Here is a 14,453-nt window from a genome sequence, read left to right on the forward strand (position 1 = left end):
TGAGTTATCCATGAAAAGTGCTTAGAACAGCAACTGGCGCAGACTGAGTGCTCAGGGAACATCAGCTGGCATAATTATCCTAGAGAGGGAAGTGGAGGGGGCAGTGAAATGCCCAAAGGGGCATTTCAGGTTAGCCATGTGGTCTCCCAGACTCCCCTCTCCTCCCTTCCCTGGAATCCTTGGGGAGGTCACAGCCTGGCCCAGGCAGCCACAAGTGTTTCAATGGGTAGAGAGAGGCAGTGAGCTCTGGGGCTCAGAGCCGGACACCCCATCGCTGCACACTCCAGACCCCGTCCGCAGTCTGTGTTCTCAGCACGTGCTGCGAGACTATTTTTATTGCATTCAGCTGATGCTCTTGGCTGGCTAGGCTGTCTCCATGCTGTGGCAACAGTAGCCCCACTAGAGGGAGTCTGGGGCCCCTCCATTTTGAAAGTGCAGCTGGGGAGAGTGGGAAGGAGGGGGCCCCCCTGCACTAGTGGGGGTCTAGTGGGCTCCACGCCACCTCCAGGGAAGCAGCCAGCCCCCGGCTTGTTTCCCCATCGAAAGATGAAGTGGTTTTCTTTGCCTTTCTTGACACTGCTTGGAGCTTCCCTCTGACCCTGGGTTGGCTGGCAACCTGGGCAGGGGTCTTCGGAGAGGTGGGGATGAGTTTGCCCTTCGGTGGCCTCAACTGTCAGAAGGGACACTGGAGACTCAGCTTGCACCGATCGCTGCCTCTTTTCTGTAAGTGCCCAACTGCTCCCCAGAAGTGAGCTGACAGAGCAGGAGGACAGGGTATTGCCACAGCCAGGCTCTGAGAGAGAAGAGGGGATGGAGATGGTATTCCAGCCTTGCAGAGAATCCCACTGAGCTGAAATCCCCAGAAAAGTGTTATCCTTCTCACCTGGGCACCTGACAGCTGGTCCAGGTTGGCCCAGATTGGCTGCCCCTCCCACCCGCAGCCAGTCCATAGGCACCACCACAGGAGGGGTGACTCCCCTGGAAATGAATGGCCTTAGTGATGGGTTCCAAAAACTCCAGTGAAGCCACAAGGGCCGGTGGGAAAGGGAAAATCCTTCCAGCTCCCCCGTTCAGCCACATTATGGCAAACAACCGAGCCATTCAGTGGGGAGTCAGCCGGTTAAGCAGGCTGCTTGGCACGGCAGGGGTTGCTTTACATTTTTCAGCTGTTTTGGCATCGGGTTGGGAGCTGCGGTGCAGCCACCCTTCCATGGCAGAGCTCATATTTTCCTCCCTTACGCATGTCTCTGTCACCAGGAAATGTCACTAACCTCCTTTGAGCTACCCAGACCCAGGGCCCAAGGAGGCTTAGGGTATCACTAGAATCTTAGTGCTCACCTCCTTCCCAAGGGAGTGGCCAAAAGCAATTAGGGCTTGGCCTGAGCATTTTGAGATAATTTGATGCAGGCGTTCAAATACTTACTGGTGGGGGGATGTTTGCCTTTTGACAGGGAAGCAAAGATAAGCGGTGCTGGTCAGCCAGTGTGGGGTCTCCCCTTCTCTCTGCCTCCTACTGCTTTTAATGTTCACCCACCAGCAGCGAGCCAGGCCCCCATGCTCTCCAAGGCTCTGCCATGCCTCTCCTCCCACAATTTCAGTCTTGGTTGGCCCTGGAGCAGCTGTCTCCAGAGGGCCTTGCAGAGAAGCCGGGTCGTTGGAATTCGAACTAGAGACCCCCATTGCCAGCCCCCAGTCTGGGAGCATTCTCCACAGGTGGCTCCCAGAAGGCAAGCTTCTTTCTGACACCATCTTCTCCACTTTAGTAGGGGAAGGGGGGCGCCCAGCAGATTGGGGGACCATCCCTCCCTCTGTACCCTGCCTGTGATTGGCCCATAATTACAGGTTTATTGCCTGTACAGCTATTGTGTAATGACATGTTTTCAAATTAATTTTTATGGCTCCTGCCATTAGCATATACAGTAGAGGAAGGTTCGGTATTAATTGCTACTGTTGTTCCTGTAATCCCCGAGAATTAAAAACCAATAAAAGAATGACAACAGAAACTGATAGTTTAGGGTCTTTAAAAAAGTTATATTTTTCTCCCCCAAGCAGAATCAGAGATTCCCTATGTTTCTGAGGGGTCTAGGGGGTGGGGCAGCTCACCCTGGCTGTCTGTTGCGCGCCTTGGTGTCCCCTGCTCCCAGGGAGGCGCAGATTATCAACTGGACGGGTGCTAAATGGGTGCTAAATAGCTGGGAGGTGAAAGTGGGCACTGAAGTAGAGGCCGATCCGGGGGCGGGCGGCAGGTGTTAGACCCGGACCCTGCCGTGCCAGGCCGTCGTCTCCCTCGCAGGGCCGCCAGCGGCGACGGGCGCAGGGCGGGGGGGGGGGGGCGCAGGGAGCGCCGAGCGCGCCGCCACGCAGCCCCGGAAACAAAGGGCCGCCGCCGCCGAGGGCCGAGCGCGACCTGCGGGGTCAGCGCGGGGCGGAGCGGCCAGATGCTGGCGGCGGACGCCGGCGGCCCCGAGCGGCCGGTTTCCTCCAGGTCGGCAGCCCCGGGGCCCTCCCTGGTGCCCTTGCGCGCTCGGCCGCCCGCGGGGAGGGGGCGCCGGGCGGGGCGCCGCGGGGAGTGGGGCATTAAAAGACGCTCCTCGCACCAGCGGCGGCCCAGCGGGCGGAGAAGGCAGCCGCCTGCGCGCTGCACCCACCCAGCTGTTTGGTGGTGGCGGGGAAGAGCGCCACCCCTCCCCTTGGCTCCGAGCGCTCCGCCCAGCCCATTTAAGATTTTCTGGTGGGGTGGACGTGGAGTGGGGGTGTGGTGAGTGGCATAAAGGGTCAAAGGACACGCGGCGTCCGCCCACCTCCTCCAATTTGCCCTCCTGAGCTCTCCTCTAGAGTATCATATTCCAGGAGTCCAATTGTCACCTGAAGCCCTCGAGTTTAGCAGGGACCCCAGCTTCTGCTTGGGACCCCTAATTTACGCAGCGGCTGGAAAGCGTTGGCAGGAACCCAAGCCTGGCGTGACCCTGGTGCCCCTCGGTGTGTGCCTGCAGGCTCAGGTCCGTTCCTCAAACGAAGGTGATTGTACCTGGGGTCAAAAGGTGACCCCTTAGTGTTACCAAGTCGTGATTCCGGCTGGTTGTGCCACTGAGGAGCCCTTCAGAAGGTAAAAGGGCTTGAAAATAAATTGTCACATCAAGAGGCAGCTGTGCAGCGCGCGTTGAAGTGTATGTGGGGCGGGGCGTGGGTAAATGGATCCTGTCTCTTTAAAATCGCTGGGCTGGACAATGAGTGCACAGGATGTGGTTTGGCGGCAGGGTTTTTTCCCCTTCGATTTGGGGAATTATCACATGGGGCCTTCTTGAGCTGGTGTGAAAGAGAGGCGGGTGGGGAGGAGGGATCCAGTCTCCACACTCACTCACACACTCTGTACAGTTGGTCGTTTTCTTAAACCAAATTAGCTAGGGCTCTCGTTACTATGGTGCAGCCGGGGCTTGCAGAATCCCAGTAATAGCATTTATTAGGTCTATTTGCCTGGAAGCATGCCTTCCCGGATCTGATAATGCACCAGTGCAGGGAGAGTGTGGGAGATGGTATCAAGCATTTGATTACACTTGCAGCAGGGATTTTTAAGGGGTGGGGTGAGGGGTGAGGAAAAGAAAGGGGAGAAAGAAGCTCCTCGCCTTAGGAGCTCACCCTGGGCCGGTGCAGTGTGTTTCCGCAGCCCGGTGTGGGTTTCACAAAAGGCGGGATAGAGCTCCCGGGGCACGATTTGGGGATCCTCCTCCCAGGCCCCAGCGGCGAGTGAACTCCTCGCTCCCGCAGCTGTCAGACGTGGGTGGGGAGGGAGGGAGGACGCACGGGCGGGCGGGCGGCCAGAGCGCGGAGTTGGGCAGCCGGAGGGGGGGACCGGCGGCGCCCGCAGCCGCCCACAGTTTGCAAACGGCCCCTGCTTTGGGGCAGAGGGGAGCACCCCGCCTCCAACAGCAGCACCCTCCCCGCCTTAGGAGAGGGGAGCCCAGCTTTCCGCGCCCCGATCCCGATCCGCATGGATCTGCTGCCCGGCTCGGCGGCCGCGCGGGGGGAAGCTCGCAAGTGAAACTATTATTATCGCCCTGTGAAGCGTGGAGCTCTTGGAAGATGCCGAGTAGAGACGGAAGGAGCCGCCGCCGCCTGCAGCCGCCCCGCCGCTGCGCCCCTACCCTTTCGCTTTCATTAGGGGAGACAAATCTGCTGTCAGGCAGCCAGCTTTCCAATTTACCGATAATGATTCTTGCATGAAAATTGATCGAGGGTCTCTCCACCGCCGTGCGCTCTCGCCTGCCCGCTCTCCTCCTGGCTCCTTCTGCCCGGGAGCCCGAGCCCCCGCGAGTTCTTTCTCCTTCCCCCACCCTTGCTCTCTGAGTCAGTGGTGGGACGCCGGGCCAGGGAGATAACCAAAAAAAAAAAAAAAAAAAAAAGTGGGGGGAGGTGGTGTTGGTGGCGAGAGGGGGAGGGGAGCCGGCTCCTCGGCCTGCTTTCTTCTGCCCGAGACTTGTTTGCAATCGCTGCCTCTTTTATTTACGAGAAGAAATCTCCCCCTCGGTACTTCTTGGCTGTTTGGGTATTAATTTTCTCCTCTCCCCTCCCTCTCCCCACCCCCTTCTCTCCCCCACCCCGCCCCTCCTCACCCAGTAGCTAAGGGGAAACGAAAACAAAGCCGATTTCTCCTTGGCAACAAGAGATACCCCCTCCCGCCGCCCCCCCCTTCCTTTTTCCTTCTGGTTCTGAACGTGAAACCCTGTTGGAAACAGGTCCCTTGACCCTCGCCCTTGACATTCAAATGGCTGAATGGAGGAGAGATTGCTACTCGCACGTTTTGGGGGCTGCTTCTCTCTCTCTCTCTCTCTCTCTCGCTCTCTCTCAAATGAGTAATCCCTGAAGATCTTAACCCCCCAATTTCCTCACCCTCACCTCCCCCCTTTATTTTTCTCGCGCTCCTCTCCGCTCTCCCGCCTGCTTCCCTCCGCCGTGCGCCCCCTCCTTCTTTTATTTGCATCTCAAGTCCAAAAGGCAGAAAATACACACGCGGCGAAGACACCGGGCAGCCGTGGAGGCTCCAGCCCTTCCCTGGTCGTCAGTTACCTCATTGTGGATCTGCCAGGGCCAAGGTGGCCGAAACTGCTCGGGTGCTGGCCGGAGAGAGAGCCTTTTGATCATTTTAGAGAGAGAGGAAAAAAAAAAAAAAAAGACTGATTTTTTTTTCCGTCGCTGTCAGGATCGCTCTTCTGCCTTTATTTTATTGTTTTGGACATTTTTGAGCGCCGTGGCTCGGACGGCGCTTTTTGTCTCCTCACTGGGTTTTAACATTTTTTTCCTTCTTCATCCCTCTCTGGCCACTATGGAATTCTAATCTGAAACATGTTTGGATTGAAGCCTCCTCTGTATTACTTACCAGGTAAGCGAGCTCTGTGCGCCTCCCCTGGTCCCGCGCGGCGCCGGCGCGCCCCAGACCCCCACCCCACCCGACCCCTCCAGATCCCCCCGGCCTGGGTCGGGGCCGTGGGTCCGCCGAGCCCCCAGCGGACCAGCAGGCGCGCGCGGCCCCCGCTGCTCCCGCTACGGTCCGGCCGGCGGTGTGTGCGCTACGTGCGGCGAGGAGCGCCCACCCGGCCTGCCGCCCGCTTCGCGCCGCCGCCGGGGGTTGCGCGTCTCGCTCCTTTTGTCTGCCCGGAGCCGGCTCCGTGGCGGCGGCGCAGCGAGCGGCCGGGGCACTCAAGCCTTCCGAGGTGAATTAAGCACCGGGTGTGAAGTTACTTTCCTGCAGGCCGCCACGATCGGGTAGCATGCGCCCCCCGACCCCCGCCCCGAGTCCCAGGGCTTATTTTCCTCTCCCTCCAGCCAGCCCCTTGCGCGGTCTCCGCGTGAGCGTGGTGTGTCTTCCCCCCACCGCCCCCCTTCCTGCCTGGGATTCCCTGGAAGGTTTTGTGCCTGCCGAGATCGGAGGAGAGGGCCGGGGGAAGCTCTGGAGGGTGGTTGGCGTGTCTTCCTGTTTCCCTAACCTTCCTGAGCCCTGACAGCAGCCTGCCCTGTAACTTTCTGTTTCGGGGCGAGTCGCGCTTGCAGCCCAAAGAGGAGGAGCGGGGGTGACAGCCGGAGGTTTGGGGAACCCCTCTTCTGTCCACCTTATTTGGACTTTGAAACCTTAAAAATAATTACATGTAGGCTGAAGAGTAGCTGGTGAGCCACAGTTCCTGGTGAAGGGGGGTGGGAATCTTGGCGATCCCTGGGGCCCTCCCCGCAGCTGCGCTGTCACCCCCCCTCAGTGCCCCATGGGTCGGGAGTAACTCACCAGGCCTATCCCTGGTGTGCCACGTGACCCCAGGTCAGGCAGGCTGGTCTGCGTATGACCGCTGGTCCTAGGAATGAGCTGTTTTTATTTCCCTTTCCTTCCTTTGAGAGTTTTATCTTCCCTGGGCGTTGACACACATTTCCTATAGAAGTTGGGGCGTCTGTGGATTTGGGGGTGGGGAGACGTTGGGGTGCTGTAGGGGAAGTTCCTGGGCTTTTCATGTTGGGGCTTGGAAAATTCTGCAGAAGACGCTGCCGGTAGAGGTTTATTTCTGAACTGTTTTGCTGGGGAAAGGTGCACGTGGCTGGGTGCTGGGTTTTGGTTTCTTTCCCTCTGTGTTCAGAAGCCCCTGTCACTTTGGCTGTGGCTCCCAGTGCTGTCCTGGATCCCCCGGGAGGACTGTGGGGGAGGGAATGGGCCTGGGCAGGACCCAGATCTGCGAGATTTGGTCCTGAATCAGGGCAAATATTTTTACCAAGTTGAAAGAGTAGGGGGAGGCTAGGAGGGAAAAGAAAAAGTGGGAAGGACTTCTCAGTTCTGTGTGAAGTCCGCACATTTACCCTTTGTGAGTTTCTCTGTGGCTGTTTTGGGTCCCTAGCCCTTCCCAGGAACTGACAAGGTCTGTGTCTCGTTCTTGGTGTCTCCACCACTTTTAAAGGAAGAATATTCAGGGACTGCACTCCACCCTTGATCTCTTTTTTCTTTCCTTCACTGCCTGAAATGCAAATCCGGCCCCTTGCTCCCCTCTGTATTACCCTCTGCAGATCCGGCCCGAATTAGAACCGGAATCCCCAATTTACAAAAGGGCTGTGTTCTAACACAGGGCCCAGTCCTTGGGCTCAGAGCCGCCCCCCCCCCCCCGCCCCCAGTCTCTCCCATAGGAAGACCCCAGGTGGCTGAAAGCTGGTGCCTGGTGAGATGCCCCAGGGCCCTTTGAACCCAAGCTGTGGCCCGGCATTCCTGCTCTGGCTGGTGTCTCCAGGCGGCCTCCCCCTGGCCTGGGAGCCGCTGAGAAGCTGGCAGGATTCTTTCCTCTTTGTACCTGCAGCGCCGCCCCCAGAGCTGCGCCTTGCCTTGTAGACACTCAGTGCATTTGTGGCAAGAATGAATCTTCTTAAGTACAGGGCGTCTTAAAAGCACAGGTGCTTGTAATCTACACCCCACTTCACCTGCCATTGGGTGGCTGCTGGTGCATATTTATTCATCAGGTGACCGATTTTCTATTTACACTGGAAGCCTCAGAGAGAAAAGGAGGAAGTGTCAGGCTAGGATCCAGAGCAATTAAGCAAAATCAATCCTGGCTGGTGTGAAGCCCTGAGCGGCAGGGTGAGGGCTGTAGGTCGGGACCCCAGGGAGGTCAGGGCCCGCGTCCTCTCTGCCTGTGGAAGGAGGTTTGTCCTCCCTCCACTAGAGTTTTCTTTTTTTTTTTTCAATTGCCTCACTAGGATTTGTACTTTATAATTTTGCTGTAACAGTGTAGAGGCTTAATTGGGAAGAGCTGTGGTCAAGTGCTTTGCTTCCCTGGGCTTTGGCCAAGTCCTCTTAGAGTAGTGGAGGGAATAGTCAAAGGAATGACCTGGTTCTCATGAACTTTCCCAGCCCCCTTGCGTGTGCTTTGCGGGAATCTGTCCTGTAACTCTCATTCCCACTCCTGAGCTCAGTGCTGGTGTCTGCCCATTTCACAGATGAGGAATGTGAGGCTCAGAGGAACTAGCATTTGGCCCAACTCAGAAATGGTGGAGCTGGGACATGAAACTGGCTGCTGCCCGCCATGCTGGCCCGGGAAGCAGGGGCCTGGACACGGCCAACCTGGTGTGCTGGGGCTTCATGGCCTTAGAAGGCTGACACCCAGGTGCTCTCGAGCCTCTGGGACCCTGTTCTGTCCCCTGTCACAGTATCTGTCACCCCAGGGAGCCAGGGCCCAGAACCTGCCTGTACAGCCTTTCCTGGGGGCAGTCCATTCACAGCCAAGCTGGCTTCAAGCATGGCTCCCCCTGCTTCGCAGGCCTGAGGCCGGGCACTGTAGGTTTGAGGTCCTGCTCTGCCTCTTCCGAGCCATGACCTTGGGCAGGTGACTTGAGCTCTCTGGGCCATCTGGGAAATGGGGTCTATAATTGTATTTACCTCAGTATGGACATAAGGCAGGGGGTGGCCATCTGCGTCCCACTGCTTGATCTTTGTCAATAAAGTTTTATTGGCACACAGCCATGCCCGTTCTTTTTTGTATTATCTGTGGCAGCTTTTGAGCTATGACAGCAAAATGGAGTAGTTGTGACAAGGCTAGCCAAGCCTAAAATACATTATCTGGTCCTTTACAGGGGAAATTTGCCAACATCTGGTGTCAGAGATTAGAGTGAATCCTTACACTGCACTCAGAATGGTGCCTGGGGTGAAGTTAACACTTAGCAAGTGATAGCTATAATAATAACTATTATTATTAAGATGCAATTATTTGCAGAAAGTCACAGGGCTTCTCAATAGTAGAGCTGGGACTGGAACTCGGGTGTTTGGACCAGGCCTATCACCCCAACGATGCAGTGTCTGGCCTCTGGTGCTCATTCACTGGTGGGAGGGTTGGGATCTAGCAGAGGACACTTCCTGTAGCAGGAGAAGGGGACTTGGGCATGTGCAAAAGGAGCTCAGGACCAGTGGGTGGCTGGGATCTCTAAGGCTTCTCAGAATTCCCTCTGTGTGCACATGCGCCCTGCTCCCGCCTTTCCTGAACTTCACCAGGCTGTGAGCTCCATGCAGGGGGGACTGTGTGTTTCTTAAAAGGTCTGACTCAGCATCAGACCAATAATAACAATAATAAAAATGATAAGGAGGAAGAAGTGGCAGCAGTCACTTTTTATATGGTGCCCACTCCATACCAGACATGGTGTTAATGGAATCCCACTTGTCAGATGAAGAAACTGAGGCACAGAGAGGTGGAGGTCACACGGGCAGTCAGCGGTACAGCCGGGCTTTGACCCCAGGCAGTCTGGCTCCAGAGTCTCTGCTTCATAAATATTTGTTGAACGAGTGAGGGAGGGAGTTGCCGTTGGTGTTGGCGGTGGCGCCCTGCCGGCCCCCTTATCTTGTTCCTGGAGTTCGTGGAGGGAGTACTCCTTGGCTGTCAGCTGACCCCACCCTGGCCCCATGCTGAACTCTGGGTGACCCGGGCTTCCCCTGTAGATTTACTGTCCACTGCTGGGAAGGACACTCCAGATTTTCCAGTGAGGAAACTGAGGCTCAGAGAGGGCTGGGACTTGGCCCAAAGCCACACAGCCCGTTGGTGTCTGCTATCAGAGAATCTTGGTCTCCCTAGAACATTTTCCATGCCCCCAGGTTCCCCCCAAGGGTCAGCTGGCCCAGACCCCGCTCTCCACATCCTTGGACAGAGCTTGCAAGAGGCAGGCTTCCCCTGCTGGGGGCTGAGGGTGCCTGGGAAGGTGAACTGAGGCCCAAGTGGCCTGTGAGGAGCTGCCTAGGCTTTACTTTCACCCCCCAGACTGCTTCCAGGAAGCCCTGGATGAGGCTGCAGGTGCGAGCAGGCAGGAACCGTGGGCCTCCAGCTGCCGGCGCCCAGATCCTGGGGTGCCACCTCAGGAGCTGAAGCTGGGTGGGGGGCGGGTTGACCACAGTTGCCAGCGGTGACCAAGCTCATGCCTGGCTTTGGCTCACTGTCGGAAGCTGCCGGGCCACGAGCAATGGGCTATGGCTTTGGGGGCAGCTCTGGAACCATCCAGGGCCTGCTCTGGGAGCAGGTTGGGCCTAATAGGGTCTGATTTCGTCTCCCATCTAGCACTTTCCAGGCAGTCACCAATTAACCTTCCGACACCCCTGAGAAATGGGGAGGGGCCACCACATTTCCATCTGTCAGCTGGGAAAGCCAGGGGCCCTTTTGTCCCAGATGCGGCCCAGCCCTTCTCCGAGGGGCCTGGTCTGGTTCCCACCCCCCTGCTCAATTTGGTTCTCATTAAGATTTTTTTTCTTGCTTAAATGTGTCGCTCTGACTCCATGGGTGGGAATCTGATACAGCCCAGTTGCAAACTCTCCTACTTCTTATCTCCTTGACTCTTGGAGTCTGGAGAAGTCTCTTTTATGCTCTTGGAGCAAACAGTCATTATGCTACCTGGAGTCCTGCCCCAGAATGGGGCAGGGGCAGGGAGGATTCTCTTCCTTCTCTGCAGGGGGAGGTGGAGGGTTGGAGGGCAGCTGGCCAGGGCCACCCAGCTCCAGAGACAGAGCCAGGGGAAGGATGGAGTGTCTGGACCTGGGCTTGTGTTCCAAGTCCAGGGCTCCATGTCGCTTGTCCATCTTACCCCTGGACGTGGACATGTGTGAATGGAACAGCCCCCCTGTGCTTCCTTCTCTCCACAGTCAAGTGCAAATGGACCCCTCCAGTCATCTAGTCTGCCCTGCATTTTGCAGCTAAGAACACGGATGTCAGAAGACCTTAGGGACCTGTTGACTTCTAATTCTTAGATTTTTGGTGAGATTGGGTTGGTAGATGTGGCCTCTTCTTCTGCTGGGGTACATCCTATCCTAACAGGGCGTTTATCTACTAGGATATTCCACTTTGCAGGAAAAAAATGTCAAGCTTTCATGGCCCCCAAAGTAGCCTTTCCCGAAGGACAGTTGACCCCCCTCTTGGGGGACCTTAGCAAAGTAGTTCCTCGTCTGTGTTTGGAATTGTCTCTCCTTGGTGGTCTAGCTATGCAATCAGCAGAAATTTCGAAGCCACCCAGGCGGGGGGGTGGGGGTGGAGTATATTAGAGCGGAAGGGGGAATTTGGGGGTGAGGGAATAAAAATAGATGCAGTGCTTTTTTTTTTTTTTTTTTAAGAGCTCCATATAGATTTAAAGTCCTTTTGTTAATTTAGGAACATAAAACCGTGTGATGTATAGCTTAGTTTGCTCGTAAAATTACTAAGTGTGGCATATTTAGAGCTGTGAAAGCTTGGGGTAAAAGGGAAAAAAATCAGTGAGAATTTTTTTTACAAGTCTTTAGGGGAAGTGCATTTTTTTTCTGGCTTGTTCCCATCGATGCCAGGCCCTCCACAGTCTGCGCTGGGGTTGATGGTTGCCCTCAGCCCGGATTACAGCTGGGCAGTGCTTGCTGGGGGTGGGCTGGATTTGAGTTAATCTGAGCCCAGGTCTCACCCCCAGAGCCTTAGCAACCCCAGCCCTAGAGCCCAGGCCCCCGGCGGAGGCCCGTGGTCTTGAAGGATCAGTGCCTCCCTGTTTTTTTTCCCGGCTCCTCCTACAGAGAGACAGGAAGCGCCCTCTGACCAGCTCTGGACCGCTGCCCAGTGGGCATTTGGCCACTTGTTTAATGGCCTGCGGGGTTGGGAGTCACAGAAAATTGGACTTGGAAGGGATCTCTGAGGTCAGATGGCCCAGCCCCTCTCTTCTTTCGATTTGGTGGTTACTGAGGGTCAGACATAGCACGCCACCATGGGCCATTAGAACACTGCTTTTCACAGGGAGCACACACATGCATTTGACCTAGTTCTGTCCTCCTGGGACACAAAACAAATCTGGTCCCTCCTAAGTATCACCACCAGAACTGGGCAAGGCTTGCCCCATGGGGAGCTGGGCCCTGTGTTGACCTGTCAGGAACAGTGAAGGAGGTCTGTGTCTCATTCTCAGGTTGCTTCAGGAATACACAAGGAGCGAGATGAGCAAGGACGGAGTGCTCTGAAGTCTCCCAGGATCAATCACCCTGGTGGAAGAAATCCAGGAAGGCTCTGTGGAGGAGGTGGCATTGGAGGCAGGCCTTGGAAGTGAGGGGTGCAGAGGTTGAGACTGGGTAGAAGGAGGCTATTACAGTGAGAAAGAATGAACAAGAATAGGGAAGCCACTGTTAAGATATTTGGCATGTAGAGTTCACGCCAGGCATGCTAAGAATGGGGCCCTGGGCTGTCCCTGCTTTGGTGGTAGTGGGGGATGCGGATTGAGTAATTCAGGGTGACAAATGTTGCCCAGGGGTGTGTGTAGAAATTTCTAGGAGTGCAGAGGAGCCAATGATTGGTTTTGAGGTAGGGGTGGCGTCAGTATCCAGGAGGCCTCAGAGAGGAGATGATGTTTGTGCTGGCCTTTCTGCTCTGAGCACTTGGAAGGGAAGGCTCCCACTTCTGCCCTGATTCTTAGAGGTACCCTCTGGTGGCAGGGCTCTGAAGCCTGTGCGTCCTTTAAAGAGGATGAAGACCCTCCTTGCGGGTGTCCAGACAGCAGGGCCCCTTTCAGACTTGGTGGGTCCTGGACGGGAAGCATGGGAAGGAGAGAGTGAGCGGGCAGGGTGGGGCTCACACAGAAAGCCTTCCCTGGCCGCCCAGGGGGCTTTCAAGCCTTTCTCCCTTCTCTGTTCCATCCCATGTGCCAGACCCCGGAGGCCAGGCAGCAGCCTTGGGACCAGCCCTTGCCCTCAGAGTCTGGGCAGGGTGGACAGGACCCAGCTGGTGGGAAGCAGAGATGACCCCGGTGGGGCTGGGCCAGGCCCCTGGGAGATGGTGGCCCTTGCACTGCACCCCAGGGCCAGAAGGATAGTTTTTGGGGAGGGGAGAGCTTGACGAGGAGGGATGATGTAGTGTGGTGGGAAGAGAAGCCAGTGGGTGGGTTGAACCGCATTGGGGCGGGGCTTGAATGTCATGAGGCCAATGCTGTAAGTGGGTGGGAACCCAGGGCTTTAAAGTAGCCAAGTCCATCTGTTTATTCCATACATGTTTATGACATGCCAGGCACTGGCCCAGGCACATGGAAATACAGCCAAGAAGCTCCCAAGAACCGTGCCCTCTGCTTTAGCAATGAGCATGTGGTTCTGTATCCCACAGTGCTAGCTGTGGAGAAGGCAGGGGGTAGCCAGGGTGTGGGCAGAGGGTGGCTAGAGAAGCCAGAGACCTGAAGACAGGGAGGTGTTAGCCCTGGAGAGAGCTGAAGGGGAGATGTCCAGGCAGAGGGTCCAGCATGTACAAAGGCCCTGAGTCCTTGAAGGGCATGAGCCATGGGGAGAGGGTGGAGGGGAGATGGAGCTGGGAGTTGGGGGGTGGGGTAGGTGGTACAAATTCAGCAGCTCCTCTGGCTGCAGAGCTAAGAGAGAGTCCAGGTGGTCAGAAGGCAGTAGGGAGACCAACGTAGAGGTGACTGCTGTGGCCTCAGGCCAGACAGGTGGCAGGCTGGACCAGACTGGCAGCCTGGAGGCAGTGAGAGGTGGGGGGGATCTGGAGATGCAGGTGGGTCAGATGGTGGTGTGCCTTGTCCCATCTGTTTTAGGAAGGTGGCCCTGACAGCCTCCCTCGTGGAAGCAAACTGTCTGCAGAGGTTCCCCTCAGAGTGATGGGGTCCTGCAGGAAGAGAGCAGGGCAGGGGGCCTTTGAGCCCGGACTGACTCTTCTGTGGTTCTCAAAGTGGGGTTCCCAGGCCAGCAGCATTAGCATCAGCTGGGAGGGATTTGAGCTGCAGATTCTCGAGGACCCCTTCACAAGACCTACCGAGGCTAACACCTCCCTGTCTTCAGGTCTCTGGCCTCAGTGGCCCCCCTCTGCCCACACCCTGGCTGCCCCACGCCTCCTCCTTCTCTGTGGCGGGGTCCGGCAATCTGTGCTCGCGAGCCCTCCAGGAAACTCTCATGCTCGCTCAAGTGTGAGAACTGGTCTAACACTTCGGCCTGCCTGTGGAAACTGAGCTGGGGCAGCTGGTCCCCGGGACGTTTGAGAATGGGGTTGTGATTATCACCGGGGCCCTTAGCTAGACAAAGGTCAGGGGAGGCTGGGGGCAGAGGGTGTAGAATAACCAGGAAGGGCCTCCTAGGAAAAAAGTGTGTGGGTTTCCAGGGCCTGCACTCGGGAGGAGGCAGGTAGCAGCCGGGAGCTGGGGTTCCGTGGTGGCCCTGGCGGCCTCGCCGGCCCCAGATCAGCAAACTTCTGATGCTGCAGCCCTGGCTGGAACAAAGACTGGGGCGACAGCACTGGGGGCGATCCTGCCTCAGCTCCTGCCTGGCCGTGTGAGTCTGGGCAGGTTACTTACTTTCTCTGGGCCTCAGTTTCCTGTATTGTTTGGATTCTGAGAGGCAGGTAATTGGGTTTTTTCATTGATTCCTGCTTGGAGCAGGTACTGGCGATTGAACCTGGGACCTTTTGCGTGCTGAGTAGGCGCTCTACCAATTGAGCTATACCCTTCCCCCTGGGCCTCAGTTTACTTAT

At 56.7% G+C, this 14,453-nt stretch overlaps 1 protein-coding gene and 1 long non-coding RNA gene across 3 annotated transcripts in view; one reads left to right on the forward strand and one right to left on the reverse strand.

Annotated features, from left to right (window-relative positions):
- Positions 1 to 4,218: 4,218 nt before the first annotated feature.
- Positions 4,219 to 6,421, reverse strand: LOC116658773. Its single transcript, XR_004314076.1, has 3 exons — positions 6,272 to 6,421; positions 5,065 to 5,128; positions 4,219 to 4,340 (listed from the first exon to the last, which is right to left on the reverse strand). It is a non-coding gene; the product is annotated as an uncharacterized LOC116658773 (long non-coding RNA).
- The window catches only part of GSE1 (Gse1 coiled-coil protein), a 103,979-nt gene continuing 93,837 nt past the window's right edge, over positions 4,312 to 14,453 (forward strand). For both annotated transcript variants that reach the window (XM_032464488.1, XM_032464492.1), the window contains exon 1: positions 4,312 to 5,377. In XM_032464488.1, coding sequence (XP_032320379.1) covers positions 5,341 to 5,377 — 37 coding nt within the window. In that variant the 5' untranslated portion in view covers positions 4,312 to 5,340. The remainder of the gene's footprint in view (positions 5,378 to 14,453) is intronic.

This window comes from Camelus ferus, chromosome 21 (genome assembly GCF_009834535.1).
Source record: "Camelus ferus isolate YT-003-E chromosome 21, BCGSAC_Cfer_1.0, whole genome shotgun sequence".
NCBI lineage: Eukaryota > Metazoa > Chordata > Mammalia > Artiodactyla > Camelidae > Camelus > Camelus ferus.